The following is a 22,741-nucleotide window of genomic DNA, read 5'->3' as shown; positions in this document are numbered from 1 at the left end:
GAGGTGATATCACTGGACAGGGTGATCCCCATGATGCCATAGGGGAAGGTGAGGCAATTATTGTGATGTCACTGGGATGGAAGCGAGGCAGTCACTGTGATGTTATGTGATGTGACTGATGTAATGTCATGGGGTGGAAAGGTGATCTGTTAACATGTTGGTTTCAGAGTAACAGCCGTGTTAGTCTGTATTCGCAAAAAGAAAAGGAGTACTTGTGGCACCTTAGAGTTGGTGCCATTTCCAGCACAAATCCAGGTTTTCTCACCCTCCACCTCCCCTGGATTTGTGCTGGAAATGGCCCAACTTGATGATCACTTTAGATAAGCTATTACCAGCAGGACAGTGGGGTGGGAGGAGGTATTGTTTTATGATCTCTGTGTGTATATAAAGTCTGCTGCAGTTTCCACGGCATGCATCCGATGAAGTGAGCTGTAGCTCACGAAAGCTCATGCTCAAATAAATTGGTTCGTCTCTAAGGTGCCACAAGTACTCCTTTTCTTTTTGTTAACATGTTGATCTGCTAACTTGTTGATGAGCTGTCACTGAGACAAAGTGATCACCGTGATATCAGGTTGGAGGTGTAGCAATTGCAGTGATGTCACGTGGCAGAGGTGAAGTGATTGATGTGACATCACTGGGGTAAGGCGATCATTGGGATGTCATGGGGTGGAGGTGAGATTATCAATGTGATGTCACTGGGGAGAGGTGATCGCTACGACGTCACAGAGGAGCGACACAAGCATGATGTCACTGGCTGTTACGGGCAATGACACGTTTTGGCCCAGGAGCGGGGGGAGGGTGTCACGAGGTCTGCGGTCATCAGAGCCCGCTGAAGAGGCCCCCTGGCCGACAAGGGCTGCCTAGCGAACTGCGCGTGGCCCGCTGGGCGGGACGGCTCCGGCAGCATCAAACAGCAACGGGGGCGGCCCTCCCAGCGCTGCCTACGTTACCCAGCATGCCCCAGCGCCGAACCCGGAACTGATTCTTTGCTACATCCGGGTCGGGGCCGCCTCGCCTGTCAGGTTGTCGCCCCCTTGCCTGCCGGGTGCTTTCGGTGTCGGGTCAGCCTGGTAGGTGCCCCCTGCCCTGGAGCGCGCCGGGCCCGGGCCCGGGCCCCTGGGGCTCCTCCCGCCGAGGGCTGGGTGCGGCGCGGGGGAGCGGCGGGGCCGTGCCTGGAGCCCCTGGCTCGCTCGGCCGGTGGGGCCACCCCGGCTCATGTCCTTTTCTCTCCCCCGCAGAGCGTGTCCCGAGCGCCCGGCCATGGCGGATACAGCGCAGAACGGGCCCATGCAGGGTGGCGCCGGCGGCGGAGCGGTGGTAAGGAGCGGCCCCGGCGGCCCTGTCCCAGGCGGGCGGACCGTCCCCTCGGTGCTCTGCGCTGGGGTCCGCTCTCCGCCCTGGCGGCGGGGCCCCGCCGGTGCCTCGCCGTGAGCAGCCCCTCCCCTTCTCGATTTCTCTCTTGCCCTTTCCCAAGTTTCCCCCTCGCCCCGCAGTGTCGAGCTGAATTCTCCCCCAGATCTGCCCCCACTTGGGGTGTCACTGGTTCTGGTGCCCCAGGGCCCCACAGTGCCCGGCGCTGTACGGACAGACAGAGACACCCTCTCTGTGAGCTGCTGGGCCTATTCCTTAACCACAGTACTTTCCTCTCTTGCACATCCTCCCTCCACCACCATCTTCAGGCAGTTCTATTTCTTGCACTCCCCAGCCGTTGTGCTAATTGTTTCCAGGCTTTCTGTAACCATCATATTCCAATTTTCTAGAATCCCTGAGGCCTCTGCCTGTCAGTGAGGGCTTGTCCCTACTAGGAAACAACTAGGGAGATGTTTTAAATGTGATAGCTAGCATGTTTGAAAATCCTGTGCTAGACAGGGCAAGTTGTAGTTTTGAACATGTGTTCCTTGGTGAAGGTTCAGATTCTCTCCTAGAGTTCACCTTGATCTGCTAACATGTTCAAAACTACAACTTGTGCTGTCCCCGTTAAGGTTATAAAAACATGCCTTATTTCCTGCTGGACAAGCTGTTTAGTCTTGGCTTTGGGTCGACTTCTTTCTTACAGTATCCCTTTTCCATCTCATTGTGTTAATGTCCTCTTATAGTTTGCCATTCCAGCAACATCACTGACAGGTAAAACTGACCCATATGCACACTACATGTATTACTAAAACTTCATATTGGTGAAAAAGAAAAATGAATATCTAATTTGACCATTTGTTTTAATTGTTCACTTTGTACACTTCAATCAGTTTTGAGAGGAAAAATACATAAGTTTCACTTTCTGGTTCACATGCACTCTGGCACTCTGTTTCAGTTCATGACATTGCAGGGGAATGCCTAAATCTGAATTAACTCTTCATTAAAATGTAATTTGAAATTGAAACAAAAATTCTTATCACAAACCACATTGTAAATGCTTTTTCAAAATCTCTTAATTAAAATACAATGGTACACATCTATTGCAACCATTACATACAAATAAGTGAACAGATCATAAAATAAAGACACCTGTAATTTTTAAATATTCAATAATTATTTCACGGTTAATGGTCCCAGCTCACATCTACATTATCTACACTGTGTACGAAATAAAACAAGTGCATGGAGATGGGAACTAATCTTCAAACTTCTTCACAGGTATTCAGGCCAGATCTTTGCCCCAGGCTTTTCCAACTGGAAGGCTGCTCTAAATGGGGCATTTGGGGTTTCCCCTGATGTATAGGAATCCCTGAGTGGCATAAAATTGGTTTCACATTACCTGTTTACAGCACTTTTGGCACACTGAGCGTGTCTAGGGTGGGAAGGTGTGCGGATAGAGCGCAAGATGGCAATGATCCAGCGATCTCTGCTCAATCAAATGCATCTTAGGAGACTGTTCCTGCTGATGTAATTTAGACCAGCCTCAACTGGTCCCAGAATAGAAAAGTTCTTCCCCTCATTTCTACCTTTAGAGTCCTGGGCCGAGCACCTGGCCCTAGAGATTTCGGTCATAGCCAAGAAAGTGGATGCTTGCATCCATACAGAGACTTGGGAGAGTCAATTGGGCTCAAGAATTAATTTGATCAGAACTTATTGCAAGACTGGCTCTATACTGAGTTACAATATAAGTAGCAAAATAAACTCTCTATAGGCTAATAGCAGCTAATTTGGTCTTGGCATATAAAGGAAGTCTCCTGATAAACTATGCATTACTGAAAATAGGAAAGAATGTCCAGCTTGGCTGTAACTAAATGTTTAGACACCAACTTGTGGGGTTTTGTTTGTTTTTTCTTTTCAATATAGCAATTTCTGATGACTAACAAGTTGGATACAGCAATGTGGCTTTCCCGTTTGTTCACAGTCTACTGTTCAGCTTTATTTGTTCTGCCCCTTCTAGGGTATGTATTGTACTGTTTTCAGTTGTTTGAATGTTACAAAATAACTAAGTTTTATCTTATGCAAGCTTTCAATTTCCCAAAGATTACATAGGTAGTAAAGAAATGAGTGCAGATTGTTTTTAGCTTAAGTTTTAACTTTTACTCACTTCCCCAGAACAGTTTGAGAATTTAAGCTGTTAGATATTTTATTAAAATTATTTTTAACTTCTTTCCTAAAAAAATCTTTAATTTTGTTTCCTTGGAACTGACTAGGAAGACTGCTTTTTTTTCTGTATTCCTATGGAAATAATGTTTTCAGTAGTTCTGTAATGTTGAATGCTATACACATCAGCAATGTTATGTAAACATAACATTTTTTAATTTTTTTAAAACAAATTGATACTAATCATTGTCTTGGCTGTGATAGTAGAAATAGCTTCAAGTATTGTGCAGTTATGATGCAATCCTTAAGGGAGGATGGTTTGTATGGTAACCTCTCCTCTGATAATTTACAGGTTGCATGAAGCAGCTAGCTTTTATCAACGTGCCTTGCTAGCAAATGCACTTACCAGTGCTCTTCGACTACACCAAAGGTTACCACATTTCCAGCTAAGCAGGGCATTCCTGGCCCAAGCTTTGTTGGAAGACAGCTGCCACTACCTTTTGTATTCTCTCATCTTCGTTAATTCTTATCCCGTTACAAGTATCCTTTAAGTACTCTTTCACATATTATTAATTATTATTACCTTAAACATTACTCCATGTGTGAGGACTGTGACACTTTATTCTCTTCCACAGCAGTCTTCATTGTGATTTGAGAAATGGATTTAAAACTAAAGTGGGGGCTGCTATCCATAGAACATACAGCATAGTTAAGGCTATGATTATGTCATGGAGGTCACAGAAGTCATGAAATCTATGACTTCTGTTGACCTCTATGACATTTTCTGCCCCAGGGCTGGAGCTCCCAGCTGGACCCCCCGCAACTCCCAGTCCCTGCCCTGGTGGGAGAAACCCGTGGGAGTGGTGGGGGGGAACCCCTGCAGTTGCCCAGTGGTGGTGGGGAGCCCCCTAAACTCTTAGCTGCTGGGGCAAAGGGACCCTGCAGGAGCCCAGCTCAGCCCCCCCCCGCCCTAGAGCTCCCACTAGTCACAGGTGGTGGGGAACCCCCTGGAGCTCCCTGCTGCTGCGGGCAGCAGGGCCCCCCAGAGCTGCTCTACCCCCAGGACCCTAGAGCTCCCATTCACTGCAGCAGTGGGGGACCCCAGAGCTCCAGTAGCAGTGGGTGCTGAACTCACCTCCCCATTTTGTCAGGGATATTTTTAGTGAAAGTCAGGGACAGGTTTCTTTGAATTTTTGTTTATTGCCTGTGATCTGTTCCTGACTTTTTTATTAAAAATATCTGTGACAAAAACTTAGCTTTAAGGATAGTCAATATAGTGAATCTCTCCCATGTGGCCCTTACCTGGAGTGACCACTTTTATGGTGAATGTACATTTCTGCTTCCAGGCAATTATTGTTTTTTTTTTTTGCGGAGACTCAGGAACTATGGCCGTGATGCAACAAACTCATTTCATGTAATCCATTGAACAGCCATCGGATGGTAATATCTCTGTCACTACCACTGTGGGCTACGTGTGAATTATCTAGGTACCAAATTAAACGATTGATTTGAGCTATTGAGGTTTCTACTTAGATAAGTTTATTTTCACTGTATTAATGAGAATTTTAGAATAGTAGCTTTCAGCTTGATGACAAGCAACAGGAATTTAGTAAGTGATTCTTCCTTCTTCATATTTACCTATTTTATTTATTGTTTCGCTGTACTAAGATGTGCCTGGCAGCAGAGACATCTAACTCTGCCATCTTGAACCAGTAGAAGCTCTGTGTGCTGTGGTGGGGGACTGTGAAGTATAGTATTTTAGTAGGAAGTGTGATGCCATTCTTTGTCTAAAACAGCATTGTAAATCATTCTTTAGGGATTTCATGCTTTCACTGTTTCCAGTTTATGCTGTAGTGGCTCTTAGAGTCAAGTATATACCAGAGTAAACTTTTTTATGGGGAAAAAAAAAAATCCTGACCATTAAGTACTATATGTTAGGATTGTGATACTTTGACAGTACAGACTAGCTTTTGAATAACTATCTTTAACACCTTGTTTAATCTGTGTGCACTCTGTCCATCTTCTGTTAACACTTCAGACTCTGAGCAGTCAGTTTACACTAAGATAAGCGCCCTTTCCTTCACTTCAGCGCCAGACACTTGGTCAGTTACACAAAGGACTTTAATTTACAGTTCTGTGACCTTGGCTTCAGAATGAAGTTTTGAATGCACACTGTAACAACAATACCAGAAAGCAGGTCTGGAATGTATTTTGCTCTACTTCAACATTCAAATTGACTTCTAGAGAGTAGAGATGCCAGGCTGTAATAATCTGTCTCAGGTATTAGGAACAAGAGAGCTTTGTGGAATTTAGTTTACGCCCCTTACACCTGTTACATTTCAGTATCTGTTGTAAAGGTTGATCATAAAAAGTGTATTGTCACCACAGCAAGAAACTAGATACCTTCCCAAATTCATTCCATTGACTCATCTCCGGAAGAAAAATGTAAACTCCATTTGCTGACTTTGTCTGGCTGATAACTTTTTTCTGTTACTGTAGTGCCTCGAAGTCTCATTTGAGAGCAGAACCGCATTATGCTAGACAAAGTTTATGATTTATATAGACAAGAAAGGGTGAAAGAAAGGAAGGATTATTATTCCCACTTTGTGGATGGAGAGCCAAGGTATGAGGAGATTAAGTGACTTGCCCAAAATCCTTGATGGAAACAAAACACAGCAAGAAATGTCTGGGTCACCAGTAATACAGCTGTGTGTGATGTCTGTCTCACAGTTAAAACTAGTTCAGTTAAGTCTTTTCAGAACACCACAAAAGAGGCTGCTATCTGATTATGCACCCATCCTCTTTAATATTATTTTTTTCAGAAGGAAACATAGCTATAGAGAGAACTGCTATACATATACATATCTCTGAGCTCTGTACAACTGTTGCTGATTTTGAAAACTTCTTGCTAAGGGTAATGCTATACTTCATGCTATAACAACTGTATTATATAGATATGCTGGCATGATATTAATCATTCAGAATAAATGTATTGAAATACTTTCTGGCCTATAATTTTCCTTATTGCTTGCTTCAGTGAGTATTTTCCCAGTTCTGCTGTTCTCGTTGCTTCATGCTGCCACATATACAAAGAAGGTTATTGATGTAAGTATGGTGCAATATATTGCTCAGTACCTTTTGTTGTAAAATGGCTTGTACCTAGGGGTTGTAAACACATTTCAAAGGGTTGTGATTATCGTCTTTCTTTATGGCTAGATGGGGGAGTGGTCTTGAAACGCTTTTGTGTTCCAAATGTGGGGTCACAATATGGTAAAGTTGAGAACCCAATCAATTTAATTTTTGCATAATAAATATAGTTGGATGGTCTAACCTCCTGACACACAGACACGTTTCTTAATTTGAGGTGCTCATCTTGCTAGCCAGCTTGCGTTGATTCAATACCAGTACTTTAGAATATGTTAATCCTATTCAAGCTTTGTGCTTTTTTTTTTTCCTCTCTCCAGTTACTATCCATATGGAAGCAAATGACTTCCACATTTGCCTACTATGCAGAAATACTTGAGATAGATGACTCCAACAGATTATGGTGGGTTGCATCTGGACCCACTTCCAGCTGCACTTAGACAAGTGCTGTTTCAGTAGGTGAAACAGCAAAGTGCTTAAAATGAAGTTGGAAAGCAAAACAATATTTAAAGAAGCTGCTTCTCAGCTCCAAATTCTCACAATGTTGTTTTATTTATATAACACACACACTTTCTCCTTTGGAATTTTTTTTTTTCAAAAATTAAATTTTCCATATGCTACTGGTGCATGTTTCGTTCTAGTGATCAGAATAAAGCTATTGGCCATCGCTGTGGCATCTGTAACTAAAGTGGAAAAGGCTAAAACTGGATTTTTTCTTTTCCCAAAATCACATCTTTTCTTCATATGTCTTGTGGATAAATCTGGAAAGTGGAAGATGTTAATTGCCTTTCACAGAGGGTGTTAGGATTAATTGTTTGGGAAGTATGTAAATGTGGGGTATTTTTTTTTTGCAATGCTTCTCCTTTCTACAAGAACCCTATATTTGAAGTATCCTTTAGAGGATCCTAGAATCTTATTAGTTTTCAAGTAACTAGGCAGGGTCTCAAAAGTTGCTGAAATTAGTATGGCTGACTGTCATTTGAGTGTTTGAGTTAAAACTAGAGCAAGAACAGAACCTGACAACCTAACTGACTCTAACTATTGTTTCCCTTTCTAAAGGCAAGAGGTTTGAATAGTCTGCCTTTTCTGAGAAGTCTTTTAGAGAAACTAAATGCTAACCAACAAAATATTCTGAAATTCATTGCTTGCAATGAAATTTTCCTGATGCCAGCTACAGTTTTTATGCTTCTTAGGTAAGAACTACAGAAAACATTTTCTAATATATTGACTTCCATACTTGAACATTTCCTACCCCAGGCCTCAATCTTGCAGTTAGTTCTACCTGGGTACAGGTGTGGAGCCTGTGTGAAGCTCATTGCAGGATTTGTTCTGTAGCTTGTTTATAGAGACAGATGCGTTTCATTTCTTCTAGATAAACATCTGACAAAGTTAAATTACTTTAATTTCATACATTCTGCTAAATCAAAGTGAATTTTTGCCATTTTATCATTGATCACAGAAATAGACTTTAAATGCATTGTGTTGTGTATGTTTTTGTGTGTTTTGTTTGAATACCAGAAACTGGGATTTGACCGTACATTAATTGATTGGGTAGAGCTGATGAACTTTGGTCAGTGTAATGGAACACATGGCAGTGGTAAGCTAGGTGGGATTTTAGCTTTACAAACAAACAACTGATGCTTTTATTTAAGTAGAGCACTTAAAAGTCTAAATAAGGTTGGGACCTCACTGTGCTAGGAAATGTGGCCAGAAGCAGTCATGGCCCCAGTCTGAAGAATTTGATTGAAGGTCTTGATTTATGATTGAAGGCCTATCTCCTTGCATCTCTGTAGAGCCCTATCAACTTCAGTATAGAGGCTACAAGCCTATCCATTAAAGTTGACGTCAGTGGGGTTCCATGCAGGGAGGTCCTCCATAGGGGTCTATCCACACACAGGTCATTCTGAGACTTGAGCCATAGGCTTTCCCTGCCTTGTCCCAGAACCCTGCCTTGTCGAGCCAGTCTGCTCCAACACAGACTCAGGGTTTGAACCACACGCACCAAAGCTGCAGACTTAACCGAAAACAGCTTAAGAAGTGCTCCTGTGTCTAGCACCCCAACACCCAGTTCCTAATCAGAATCAAACTCCAAATAAATCCATTTTACTCTGTATAAAGCTTATACAGGGTAAACTCATAAATTGTCTGCCCTCTATAACACTGATAGAGAGAGATGTGCAGCTGTTTGCTCCCCCAGGTATTAATTACTTACTCTGGGTTAATTAATAAGCAAAACGTTATATTATTAAGAATAAAAAGTAGGATTTAAGTGGTTCCAAGTAATAGCAGACAGAACAAAGTAAGTTACCAAGCAAAATGAAACAAAACACGCAAGTCAAAGCCCAATACATTAAGAAACTGATTACAGATGAAATCTCACCCTCAGAGATGTTCCAATAAGCTTCTTTCACAGACTGGACTCCTTCCGAGTCTGGGCCCAATCCTTTTCCTCAGTACAGTCCTTGTTCCAGCTCAGGTGGTAGCTAGGGGATTTCTCATGACTGGAACCTCCTTTGTTCTGTTTCACCCCTTTATATAGCTTTGGCACAAAGCGGGAATCTTTTGTGTCTCTGGGTCCGCACCCCTCCTTCTAAATGGAAAAGCCCCAGGTTTTAAATGGATTCCAGTACCAGGTGACATGGTCACATGTCCTGTGAGACTCTCCCAAGCTTTCATTCTTGTGGCCTGACTTACAGGAAGGCTTGCAAGTAAACAGAGCCATTTACAACCAGTTGTCCTAGTTGATGGGAGCCATCAAGATTTCAAACCACCATTAATGGCCCACACTTTGCATAATTACAATAGGACCTCAGAGTTATATTTCATATTTCTAGTTTAGATACAAGAATGATACATTCATACAAATAGGATGACCATACTCAGTAGATTATAAGCTTTGTAATGATACCTTACAAGAGACCTTTTGCATAAGCATATTCCATTTACATTATATTCACACTCATATATCACACTCGCTCCTAAGCAACCAGAGGAGCTCGCGAACAGGAGTGGCTAATGGGAGTTTTGCGAGGGAGTTTACAGGGGGAGTGTGAGCTGGGGCTAGAACTCAACAGTCTTTAAACTTAAAAGCCAAAAACACCCCATTGATATAAACAAAACAACAACAAAGGAACCAGCTGCAGGAGTAAAAGGAGAATGCAGGCAGAAGTCCAGCAACAGAGTGGGTGTTACCCAGTTTATTGCACCCAATGCAGCATGTATGATTACCTGTCCTATGGGCAGGTGGCATATGTTTGCATTCTGTGCAAGGAGCTCCTGGCGCTCAGAGACCATGTATGGTCTTTGGAGACCAGAGTGGCTGAACTGGAGATGCTGAGGGAGACAGAGAGGTACATAGATAAGACTTTCTGGGACACAGTAGAATGGTCCCACCCCTGGTCTGACAGCCTCTGTGCTGTTGAGGAGGATGAAAGTCCCAGAGAAGGAGAGCAGCTAACTGGAGCAGAGGGAAACAATCCCGTAGTTGGGACCCTCCTTCCAGATGATGATGTGTTTTTTTTCTCACACTGAGGATACCTCTCTGGGGGAGGGAACTCCAGCTATTAGGAAGAGACAGGTATTATCTTTGAAAACTCGTGGCGAACGGGGAAAGTCCCGGATGACTGGAAAAAGGCTAATGTAGTGCCAATCTTTACAAAAGGGAAGAAGGAGGATCCTGGGAACTACAGGCCAGTCAGCCTCACTTCAGTCCCCGGAAAAATCATTGAGCAGGTCCTCAAAGAATCAATCCTGAAGCACTTACATGAGAGGAAAGTGATCAGGAACAGTCAGCATGGATTCACCAAGGGAATGTCATGCCTGACTAATCTAATCGCCTTCTATGATGAGATTACTGGTTCTGTGGATGAAGGGAAAGCAGTGGATGTATTGTTTCTTGACTTTAGCAAAGCTTTTGACACGGTCTCCCACAGTATTCTTGTCAGTAAGTTAAAGAAGTACAGGCTGGATGAATGCACTATAAGGTGGGTAGAAAGTTGGCTACATCGTCGGGCTCAACGGGTAGTGATCAATGGCTCCATGTCAAGTGGAGTGCCCCAGGGGTCGGTCCTGGGGCCGGTTTTGTTCAATATCTTCATAAATGATCTGGAGGATGGTGTGGATTGCACTCTCAGCAAATTTGCGGATGATACTAAACTGGGAGGAGTGGTAGATACACTGGAGGGCAGGGATAGGATACAGAGGGACCTAGACAAATTGGAGGATTGGGCCAAAAGAAATCTGATGAGGTTCAATAAGGATAAGTGCAGGGTCCTGCACTTAGGACGGAAGAACCCAATGCACAGCTACAGACTAGGGACTGAATGGCTAGGCAGCAGTTCTGCGGAAAAGGACCTAGGGGTGACAGTGGACGAGAAGCTGGATATGAGTCAGCAGTGTGCCCTTGTTGCCAAGAAGGCCAATGGCATTTTGGGATGTATAAGTAGGGGCATAGCGAGCAGATCGAGGGACGTGATCGTTCCCCTCTATTCGACATTGGTGAGGCCTCATCTGGAGTACTGTGTCCAGTTTTGGGCCCCACACTACAAGAAGGATGTGGATAAATTGGAAAGAGTCCAGCGAAGGGCAACAAAAATGATTAGGGGTCTGGAACACATGACTTATGAGGAGAGGCTGAGGGAACTGGGATTGTTTAGTCTGCGGGAGAGAAGAATGAGGGGGGATTTGATAGCTGCTTTCAACTACCTGAGAGGTGATTCCAGAGAGGATGGTTCTAGACTATTCTCGGTGGTGGAATCTCCTTCCTTAGAAGTTTTTAAGGTCAGGCTTGACAAAGCCCTGGCTGGGATGATTTAATTGGGGACGGGTCCTGCTTTTGAGCAGGGGGTTGGACTAGATGACCTCCTGAGGTCCCTTCCAACCCTGATATTCTATGATTCTATGAGTAATGGGAGATTCAATCATTAGAAACGTAGCTAGCTGGGTTTGTGATGACTGGAAGAACTGCATGGTGACTTGCCTGCCTGGTGCAAAGGTTGCGGATCTCTCGAGATCCAGACAGACTTTTATATGTAGTGCTGGGGAGGAGCTGGTGGTCATGGTACATATAGGTACCAATGACATAGGAAGGATAGGAGAGAGGTCCTGGAGTCCAAATTTAGGCTGCTAGGTAAGAGATTGAAGTCCAGGTCCTCCATGGTAGCATTCTCTGAGATGCTCACAGTTCCACGCGCAGGGCCAGTTAAACACGCAGAACTGCAGAGTCTCACTGCGTGGATGAGACAATGGTCTAAGGAGAAGGGGTTTAGATTTATTAAGAACTGGGGAAACTTTTGGGAAAGGGGGAGCCTATACAGGAAGGATGGGCTCCATCTAAACCCAATGCTGGCACTTAACATTGAAAAGGTCGTAGAGCAGTTTTTAAACTAAGGCCGGGGAGAAAGCCAACAGGTGGGGAGGATCTATTAATAGAGAATGTCTTTGTCCTCGTGAGGACCAGAGGATGGAAAATGATAAAATACAGGCAGGGTCTGATCAGAAACAGTCAAATAAGAGTCCCATTCAATTACGTTGCGTAATGGCAGACAGCTAAAAGGAGACAAGTTTTTAAAGTGCTTATATACCAACGCTAGAAGTCTAAATAATGTGTGAACTGTAGTGCCTCATATTAAATGAGGATATTGATATAACAGGCATCACAGAAACTTGGTGGAATGAGGATAATCAATGGGATACAGTAATACCAAGGTACAAAATATATCGGAAGGACAGAACAGGTTGTGCTGGTGGGGGAGTGGCATTATATGTGGGAAAAAAGCGTAGAATCAAATGAAGTAAAAATCATAAATGAATCAAACTACCATAGAATCTCTATTGATAGAAATTCCATGCTCTAATAAGAATATAGCGGTAGGGATATATTACCGGCCACCTGACCAGGATGGTGATAGTGACTGTGAAATGCTCAGGGAGATTAGAGAGGCTATTAAAATAAAAAACTCAATAATAATAATGCGGGATTTCAGTTATCCCCATATTTACTGGCTACATGTCACCTCAGGATGGGATGCAGAGATAAAGTTTCTTGACACCTTAAATGACTGCTTCTTGGAGTAGCTGGTCCTGGAACCCACCAGAGGAGAGGGAATTCTTGATTTAGTCCTAAGTGGAGCACGGGATCTGGTCCAAGAGGTGCATATAGCTGGACTGCTTGGTAATAGTGACCATAATTTAATTAAATTTAATATCTCGGTGGCAGGAAAACCACAGTGCCCCAACACTGTAGCATTTAATTTCAGAAAGGGGAACTATACAAAAATGAGGAGGATAGTTACCCAGAAATTAAAGGGTACAGTGCCAAAAGTGAAATCTCTACAAGCTGCATGGAAATATTTTAAAGACACCATAATCGAGACTCAACTTAAATGTATACCCCAAATTAAAAAACATAGTAAGAGAACCAAAGAAGAGCCACTGTGGCTAAACAACAAAGTAAAAGAAGTAGTGAGAGGCAAAAAGGCATCCTTTAAAAAGTGGAAGTTAAATGCTGGTGAGGAAAATAGAAAGGAGCATAAACACTGGCAAATAAAGTGTAAAAATACAATTAGGAAGGCCAAAAAAGAATTTGAGGAACAGTTAGCCAAACATTCAAAAAGTAACAGCAATTTTTTTTAAAGTACATTAGAAGCAGGAACCCTGCTAAACAACCAGTGGGGCCACTGGATGATCAAGGTGCTAAAGGAGCACTCAAGGACAATACAGCCATTGCGGAGAAACTAAATGAATTCTTTGCATCGGTCTTCACAGCTGAGGATGTGAGGGAGATTCTCAAACCTGAGCCATTTTTTTAGGTGACAGATCTGAGGAACTGTCCCAGATGGAGGTGTCATTAGAGGAGGTTTTGGAACAAATTGATAAATTAAACAGCAATAAGTCACCAGGACCAGATGGTATTCACCCAAGAGTTCTGGAGGAACTCAAATGTGAAATTGCAGAACTACTAACTGTAGTCTGTAACCTATCATTTAAATCAGCGTCTGTACCAGATGACTGGAGGATAGCTCATGTGATGTCAGTTTTTAAAAAGGGTTCCAGAGGTGATCACGGCAATTACAGGCGTGTAGGCCAAACTTCAATGCCGGGCAAACTGAATGAAACTATAATAAAAATAAATATTGTCAGACATATAGATGAGCATAATTTGTTGAGGAGGAGTCAACATGGTTTTAGTAAAGGGAAATCATGACTCACCAATTTACTAGAATTCTTTGAGGGGGTTAGCAAGCTTGTGGACCAAAGGGATCCAGTGGATATAGTGTACGTAGATTTTCAGAAAGCCTTTGACAAGGTCCCTCACCAAAGTGTCTTATGCAAAGTAAGCTGCCACAGGATAAGAGGGAAGGTGCTCTCATGATTTGGTAACTGGTTAAAAGATAGGAAACAAAGGGTAGGTATAAATGGTCGGTTTTCAGAATGGAGAGAGGTAAATAGTGGTGTCCCCCAAGGGTCTGTTCTGGGACTAGTCCTATTCAACATATTCATAAATGATCTGTAAAAAGGGGTAAACAGTGAGGTGGCAAAATTTGAAGATGATACAAAATTACTAAAGATAGTTAAGACGCAGGCAGACTGCAAAGAGCTACAAAAGGATCTCTCAAAACTGGGTGACTGGGCAACAAAATGGCAAATGAAATTTAATGTTGATAAATGCAAAGTAATGCACATTGGAAAGCATAATCCCAACTATATGTATAAAATGATGGGGTCTAAATTAGCTGTTACCACTCAAGAAAGAGATCTTGGAGCCATTGTGGATAGTTCTCTGAAAACATCCACTCAATGTGCAGTGGCAGTTAAAAAGAATAGATAAGACAGAAAATATGTTGCCTTTCTATAAATCCATGGTACGCCCACATCTTGAATACTTTGTGCAGATGTGGTCGTCCCATCTCAAAAGAGATATATTGGAAAAGGTTCAGGTTCAGAAAAGGGCTACAAAAATGATTAGGGGTATGGAACAACTTCCGTATGAGAAGAGATTAATAAGACTGGGTCTTTTCAGCTTGGAAAAGAGATAGCTAAGGGAAGATATGATTGAGGTCTACAAAAACATGACTGGTGTAGAGAAAGTAGATAAGGAAGTGTGGTTTACTACTTCTCATAACAAGAACTAGGGGTCACCAAATTAAATTAGTAGGCAGCAGGTTTAAAACAAAAGGAAGTATTTCTTCACACAACACACAGTCAACCTGTGGAACTCCTTGCTGGAGGATGTTGTGAAGGTCAAGACCATAACAGGGTTCAAAAAAGAACTAGATAAATTCACGGAGGATAGGTCCATCAATGGCTATTAGCCAGGATGGACAGGAATGGTGTCCCAAGCCTCTGTTTGCCAGAAGCTGGGAATGAGTGACGGGGGATGGATAACTTGATGATTACCTGTTCTGTTCATTCCCTCTGGGGCACCTGGCACTGGCCTCTGTTGGAAGACAGGATACTGGGCTAGATGGACCTTTGGTCTGATCCAGTAGGGATGTTCTTATGTTCTTATTAGCATATTTTTATAAAATCATAATGAAGTGCAACATCACAACCTTAATCAGTGCATAGCATGTGGGTGCACAATGTTGGGCAATGAATTCTAACAAGTGACTAAATCAAGAGTCCAATAAATTCTTCAGTCAGCAAATTTACTATCTAAAGTTGTCACAAGATACAAGGCAGATGCACCAAGACCAAGTAAATCTTTGTTTGTATTTTTTAAACAAACCCCCAAATCAATCTCTGCATAGTTTCATGATCTTTAAAGGCTTGATTAGGATGTGAAATATTTATAGGATTGTGTAGCTAAGCAGGTAGAAGTTAAAAGCTAGCACTTCAGCATCCATTCTATGCCTCTCCTATTTTACTACTGGAGGGCAACATAGTCTCTGAGCAACCGTATACTTTTTTTTTTTTTTTTTGGCAGCACGCTTAGCTTTGGTGAAATGTGACTAAATTTCTCATAGATATCAAATCAATGACTCTGCCTCAGTCTGTACACAGAAAATGCATTTTCCATTCATCTCCAGGTTCTAGCAGAAAGAGGGGGATCTTCATGAACATTTCTTAGTACACAGGCGGAAAATCTGGAAGGATTTCTTCCAACCCATTCTTCATGTACATATAACTTAGATTTTTGTTGTTCCTCTGGCTACATCAACCAGCCAGTTTGAGGAATTACCTCTTAAAAATGAGATTTAAATCTTTAGGAAGGGCATAGTGGACTTTCTGAGATGTCCTCTGAAGAATTGTATCTAGCAAGTCTCATTCCTCATTTTGACAGGCTGAGCACACTTATGAAGTCAAATGAGAACTCATGCCTACCTTTAGTGTGGCAAATGGTCTGAGTAGATCCTTTTACACTGTGTGTTCCTTGATGCTTTGTGAGCCAAAGAATGACCTATTAAAGAGCTCTGTTCTATAAAATGTACAGGAAAATTAGCTATACTACCGTTTTGGTGGTGGTGGTTTTTTTAAGGATAGCTACCTCTGAAGATTACTATTACTCAAAATATTATGCCGTAGTTGTAGAAAGTTAGACTTAAATTCAAGAGGGGAATGTGGCTTGTGCTGGAGAAAACATATCTTAGGTGAGCTGATCCTGGTGTAGACCATAATGAGCCTATCTAGCTGTTACGCAAAAAGGAAGGGAATGTGCTTAATGTAGCTTTTCTTGGACATGGTGCAGAGATATGCAGTTGCTGTCTTTAGTCACAGTCATACAACATAGTGTTTGTCTAACTGATTAGGAAACCCTATTTTCAGATGCTGAAATTATTTTAAAAATCATTTGAGATCTGGTCTAAAAGTAACATTTTAAAACATCTCATCTCCTTTTGGACTTCTTAAAACCAGTATAAAGCACACGGACGCGCCTTGGTTTTTTTAAATGCATGTTTTTTCCCCCACTGCAGCTCAATTTATTTTACACTTCAAATTTCCATAGTTCATGGGATAAAGATGCCTTTCAAATATTTAAAGAAATCCAGTTTACTGAAAAATAGTCTTGCATATAGTTTATTATTTTCAGAGCTCTTAATGCAGAGATGGCAAACTTTTTGGCCCTAGGGCCACATCGGGTACAGAAATTGTATGGAGGGCTGGGTAGGGAAGGCTGGGGGAGGCTATACCTCCCTAAACAGCAAGGCGTGGCCTGGCCCCCGCCCCCATCCAACCCCCCCCGCTCCCGACCCCTGACTGCCCCCTGGGACTCCCGCATCCTATCCAAATACCCCTGCTCTGCCCCCTGACCATCCCCCCAGGACTCCTGTCCCCTATCCAATCCCCCGTACTCACCATCCTCGGGACCCCCCGCCCCTATCCAATCTCCCATGCTCACCACCTCCTGACTGCTCCTTGGGCCCCCCATCCAACCCTCCCTGCTCTCCTTGCCCCAAGTTATCTGTGGGATGGGGAAAAAGGGGGCTCAGTCCTTTCCCTGTGCATTTCCCCTGCTCATTTTGGCTGCTCCCTGTCTGGGCTTGGCTGCTGGGGACTGAGCCAAGCATGCTGGAGGTGGAGGAGGGCCCTGGCTTGCTCTGCCCCAGTCTCTGGCAGCAGGGCCACCCCCCTGCTCCCTGCCCCCGACCATGCCATCCTGGAGTACCAGGTTTGGCAGCGCTATAGCTGTGCCATCCGGCCGGAGCTGCAGCCACACTGCCCAGGTGCTGGGGGAACTGTGACTGCGAGGGAGGCAGGGAGGGAGGGGAGCAGAAAAGGAGGGGCCAGGGGCTAGCCTCTACCCTGCTCACCGCACTGCTGGGGAGTTGGGCTGGCTCCTCTGCAAGACTGTGCTGACCCTATTCCCTGTCCGGAGCTCGGGGGCCAGAGGGAAGGGTCCTGCGGGCTGGATGTAGTTTGCCCCCCTCTGTCTTAATGTAACAATATATGAGCAAGCTTTCACAAATCAGATTGCATTGATATTAAGCTACACATGTGGTAGATTGTATTTTCCATCCACTGAAATTAAATCAGGATGCCGCATTTCTTACCACTAAATAAAACCCTGGGGGTATGTCTACAGAGCAATAAAACACCCATGGCTGGCCTGGGCCTGTAAAGTTGCTCTGTAATCGTCTGGGCTTTGCCATCTACACAGCAGCTTTGCAGCCTGAGCCGCACGAGCCCAAGTCCACTGATGTGGGCCAGCTGTTAGTGTTTTATTGCAGTGTAAAAATGTGTGAAATACTGTAGCAAAGAATTTAATGATGAACAAGTTCATGCAAAGTTTGTAAAATGTAGTAAACTTGTGTTGTCCCAGAATAACCACTGCCAAACCCCATTAGGTACATGTAGTATCTTGTATATAGAATTGACTTTTAAGCCTTAGTATGCATTTTGACAGCGTGCAGGGGTGTTGTGAAGAATAGCGTCTGTGGAAAGGACTCAAAATGCCATGCTTAGTGTCTCAAGCAATTTCCATAATCGGACATGCAAATCAAGTATTTATGCATGTACCTGGCCAGTTGAATACCAGTTTGCAAGCACATACATGGAATTTCCTGTTCAAACTAGATAGGCATTTGCATTCACTTCTGTGTTTGTCACATCTTGAAAATTGGGCACATAAAGCACTTATTTATAAATGCTAATTTTAATGTGAGAACAGTAATGCTGCGTTTCCTTTGTTGTGTTTTTAAAATTTCAATTATGGGGTAGCATGCAGTTGTTGCTTTTTATTTTATAATTTTCAGCCTTAGTGGATATGAATATGAATAAGATATCTTATTGCTTTTTGTTGTCAAATCTGGATTCTCAAACGAATGTGATCATCTGACTATCCTCAAAATATAAAATATATGGAGTTTCCTTATTTCTCATTGCAAAACATATTGAGTTTGATGACAAAACTCAGAACAATTTTTTCCTTTCCTTTCAGTGGCCAGGGGAGTTTGCTTCAGCCTTTCATTTACTATAGATTTCTTACGTTGCGTTATTCCTCCCGTAGAAATCCATACTGCCGGTAAGCATTACGTTGATTTGAGAATTAATTAATGTATTAAAACTTCTGCACAGTAGTATGCTAAAATGTTACATGCTAGAAATGTAATTCATATGTAAATGGGCTAAAAAAAACAACCCCTAATTCAAAATTACATTTTCCAAACAGCACCATAAATGGGAGGTTGCTCTTCTCCTTCACTAAATTGTAGTTGTACAAGTAATATACTGTGAAAAGTTTTCCCATGGCCGTTTTTAGATAAGCTTTTTGTGAAGGGAAGCTCCTCAGTTCCAGGATGGGTTTTGTGACCATAGACTAGTTTAAAAACCAAAACCTCAAAAGTACAGTATACGACAAGAAATCAATCATTCCATTTTGCAATTGATGCCTTTCAGCAGAAATCCAGGAAAGCATTTCAATCCTTGATATCTTAAAAAATCCTTTAAAACAGTGCAGCATTATATTTGATTCATCTGCTTAATTGTATGTGCCCTGAAGAAATGAATTGGGATTTCCCTGGTACTTATAGGATCTTCTGAGTTGTTTCTGTTGTGAGAGTGTTGCCATGCAGTTTTTCTTCCTGGAGGAGGGGAAAGAGGTTCTAGAACGTGGGCTTGTGTCTTTCTTTCTTGGTATCTCTTTGCTCTGTTGTTTGCACCTTCTACACCACCACCACCTCTCTCCCCTTGCAAAAAACTATCCCCTTTCTTTCATGGTGCTCCCCCTTTTTGTCTGAGGCTGCCTTTTAAGTTTGAAGTAGCTTGCAAAAGCTATTTTAAAAACCTGAAGAATTTCAGGGGCAAAAATTCTCAGGTCCACACTGAACATTTCTCTCTCACATAAAATTATTACACTAAGTTGTCCTCAGATGCTTTCTAGCTACTTTTGGGATCGAATATGAGAATCTTGAATAATTGAATTGAAGAGTGCTTTGAGATTTAATAACTGCTGATCAACACAGCTGTGATGTAAATATATTTCTGAATTGTTTTATTATTTTCAGGACTCTTTTCACAGAGCTGAGGATCGTTGTTGAACACCTAATAATGAAGCCTTCATGCCCACTTTTTGTAAGAAGACTGTGCCTCAGTAGCATTTCCTTTATAAGCAGACTGGCACCAACAGTTGCATAATTAACTTTCAGAAACGTGTGTGTATGTGTATATTGTGGACATTATGAGCAGCTGGCATTTCTGCTAATGGTTATAAATTCCAGTTTTTACACTGATCTCACTCTAGTTTATATAAAATTCTCTATACACTTCCCTCTGAGATATTCAGTGCATTGTCTCGCAAGTAAGTCCTAAGTTTCCAAGAAAATATTACTATGCTGTATTGCTAATTGGTGGAAGTATGTGTTTGCTCTTAACCGAAATTATTTTAAGGAAAAAATACCCAGTTATACAGAATGTTAAACAAACAGAAAATCAAATGGTTAACAGAATTTTCTCCTGTTTTCCCCATAAAATAGACCTACTGAAAGCAGAGATATATTTAAGAATTTTAGTCAACCCTAGCTGCATGCATAGCTACTATAAGATGTTACCACAGCATAACTTGTAGTCTGTTATGGATAGCAATTGGCATACAGACATACGCAGTACGTTTTGAGCAGTATTCTTTTCCATACTCCAAATATACCCAGTACACTTAATTTGTTTAAATTCACGTAGTCCGCTCATGAATGCAAACATGGCCCATTTAGGAGGTAATCAAACGGATTAAAAATCTCATGAACTGTGGTGATTGATGTGACAGTTTTCTGGGAGAGAGTCTTTTTTAATGTCATTTAAAAGTGAACATGTCAATAGATCACCTAATGCCCTCATACTTCCACATCCTGCATTTGGGAGAATTCTTAAAGATCTGACCATATAAAACTCTCTGAACAGTGAGCTTGTGTTTCTATGTGATGAATGTCTTTATCACTATAGTGCATTCACTGACCAGTGGGCTTCTGTATAAAATGAAGATGCAATGTTTAAACTCCTACCCACCTCAAGTCATTGTGTAATGTAATAGTGCAAAAAATTATCATTGCAAATGCAAGTGCTCTTGTTTCTAAATAAGGTGAGCCTGTAGCAATTCAGGCATCACTGCTTTGTAGAAAATATAGGTTAATCTGTAGCTAGTCCTATATGAACTCTTTTCCCAGTTTCTAAGAACCTCACTGAGATGGAGAATTTATGTAAAGGATTGCACCTGGTCAGACATCTATTGAAACAAATTACTGTAGAGAAAATTTGGCATAAATCACTCTGTTCCTACAATAACACTACTAAATATCTTTGCTTCAGAAATGCATGTGAAATGGAGTGCTGATTACACATTCACCCAGCATACCTCCTTGTTGTAAAGGTATTCTTTTACCAGGAATTACATTTGTCTGAATTTAGCCTGTTTCCTTAAAATTTAGGTCAGATGTTTGGGGGAGTAGGCACAGTATACAATTGATACTTTAGTTGCACAGAAGTTAAATTTTATTCATTGAGCTTCTCCTTTATAATTCAATGTCCTTTACTATTGCATGATCAGATCAGACCTTCTACTAAATATTTGGAAAACTCTTGCTCCTTAAGTCAAAATATTTCCTTGTAATTATCTAGTTTCCTTAGGTATGTTGCAGATGTAGTTTAGACTTGTCAGTCATTTGTTTCTGTCAGGAGCCATGCATTGTACATTTTTGCTCAACCTCCAGGTACTGACAAAAATGATGTGAATAATTTTACTTGATTGCTCTGACCTTGGCTTTTTGAGTATAATTAGCTATTTATGGAACTATTACACACTGTGCAGAAGCAACTTCATGCTATACTCTGGTACAGCTGATGAGACTTGCAACCAGCCTCAATATCTATGTATCCTGTGATCTGAGTGTTTTTATAAAAACTAAAATTTCTACAGCAATAAAATGAATGTTAAAAAATAGTTTGCTGGTAGATGGCTTTCTAGTTTATTTCCTCTGTGTAAAGTAACTGCAATATTCTGAGACGAGTCCTGAAGTTGAGCAGAGTGTGCAATTTTTTGTGTGCATGCTTTTCTCTATCTATTCCCATTGCTGCACTTGACTCTAATCTAAATGGTACACAGATCAGAGTCCTGACACATCCTTACATCCACCTTTATTTTGGAACCACCTTTTTACTTATCCTAAGAAAGCGAGATTTTAAAGGTTAGCACTGGTGTTCACAACCCTGGAGGGCAGCTTTCAAGAAAAATGTTAGTTTTTCTTTTAAATTTAAATTGTGGTGCTTAAGCGTCATATCTTTTGGACCCAAGAACTTCTAGCCAGAAGAACAGAAACTTAAATCTGCTCTTGAGTCTAACTATTGTTTTTACAGCAGTATGCTGTGTCTAGGACATTGTTGAATGTCATTGTTGGAAAGTTAACATGTATATCATTCTTTAATGCCATGCACATACTTGGGGCATGATTCGCCTCTCATTTACACCACTGTAATGCCACTGACTTCAGAGGAGTTACTCCTGATGTACACTTGAGTAAGTGAAAGGTGAATAAAGTCCTTTGCAGTGGTGGTGTAGCTGCGTTGGTCCCAGAATACGAGAGATGCAAGGTAGGTGAGGTAATATCTTTTATGGGACCATCTTCTATTGGTGGACAGTGTAAGATTTCTAGTGACACAGCTCTTTTTCAGGTCCTTGGTATTTAATTTGCATAAATTCATTGAAACCTTCATTTTGCACTGTTTTCTGTAGTCCGATTCTGAACCAGCTAGGGGACTATATGCTAGTGAGGTGCCTGATTCACCACTTACTTCATTTTTACATGGGCGTAACTCACTTGATTTCAGTGGAGTTATGCTGGTATAAAATGGAGTAAAACAGTGGTGAATTAGGCCTATTTATTAAAACACCTGTACCATATGGGAGAGCAGCTGGGTGAATAAGTGAGTAAGTCTGCAATGAATAGAGAACTTGAAGCAGATGAAATGGCTAGAAAGAGCAGAGCTAGCAGGCCTGAGGAAGGTATGATTCTTTCAAAGATTTAGCTGGGTTGGTTTGGTTCTAATTTTAAAAAAGAAAATGGTTATTAAACTTTCCAGGCCTGTGATTTAGTTTGACTAATGCCCCATGCTTTGTAGAAGGTTTTCTTATTACTCTGTCACAGTATTACCCAGATTT

At 41.9% G+C, this 22,741-nt stretch overlaps 1 protein-coding gene across 1 annotated transcript; it reads left to right on the top strand.

Moving 5' to 3' along the window:
- The first annotated feature begins 963 nt into the window (after positions 1-963).
- Positions 964-21,526, top strand: TMEM33 (transmembrane protein 33). Its single transcript, XM_084627594.1, has 8 exons — positions 964-1,070; positions 1,239-1,317; positions 3,277-3,371; positions 3,866-4,053; positions 6,551-6,618; positions 7,717-7,850; positions 18,536-18,619; positions 19,602-21,526. Exons 2-8 carry the CDS (start codon positions 1,261-1,263, stop codon positions 19,729-19,731), a joined length of 756 nt encoding a protein of 251 aa, XP_084483720.1. The 5' UTR covers positions 964-1,070; positions 1,239-1,260; the 3' UTR covers positions 19,732-21,526.
- The last annotated feature ends 1,215 nt before the right edge of the window (positions 21,527-22,741 follow it).

This window comes from Lepidochelys olivacea (assembly GCF_965140295.1).
Source record: "Lepidochelys olivacea isolate rLepOli2 genome assembly, chromosome: 4".
NCBI lineage: Eukaryota > Metazoa > Chordata > Testudines > Cheloniidae > Lepidochelys > Lepidochelys olivacea.
The sequence above is the reverse complement of the archived record's forward strand: the minus strand, read 5'-3'. Positions and strand labels throughout refer to the sequence as shown.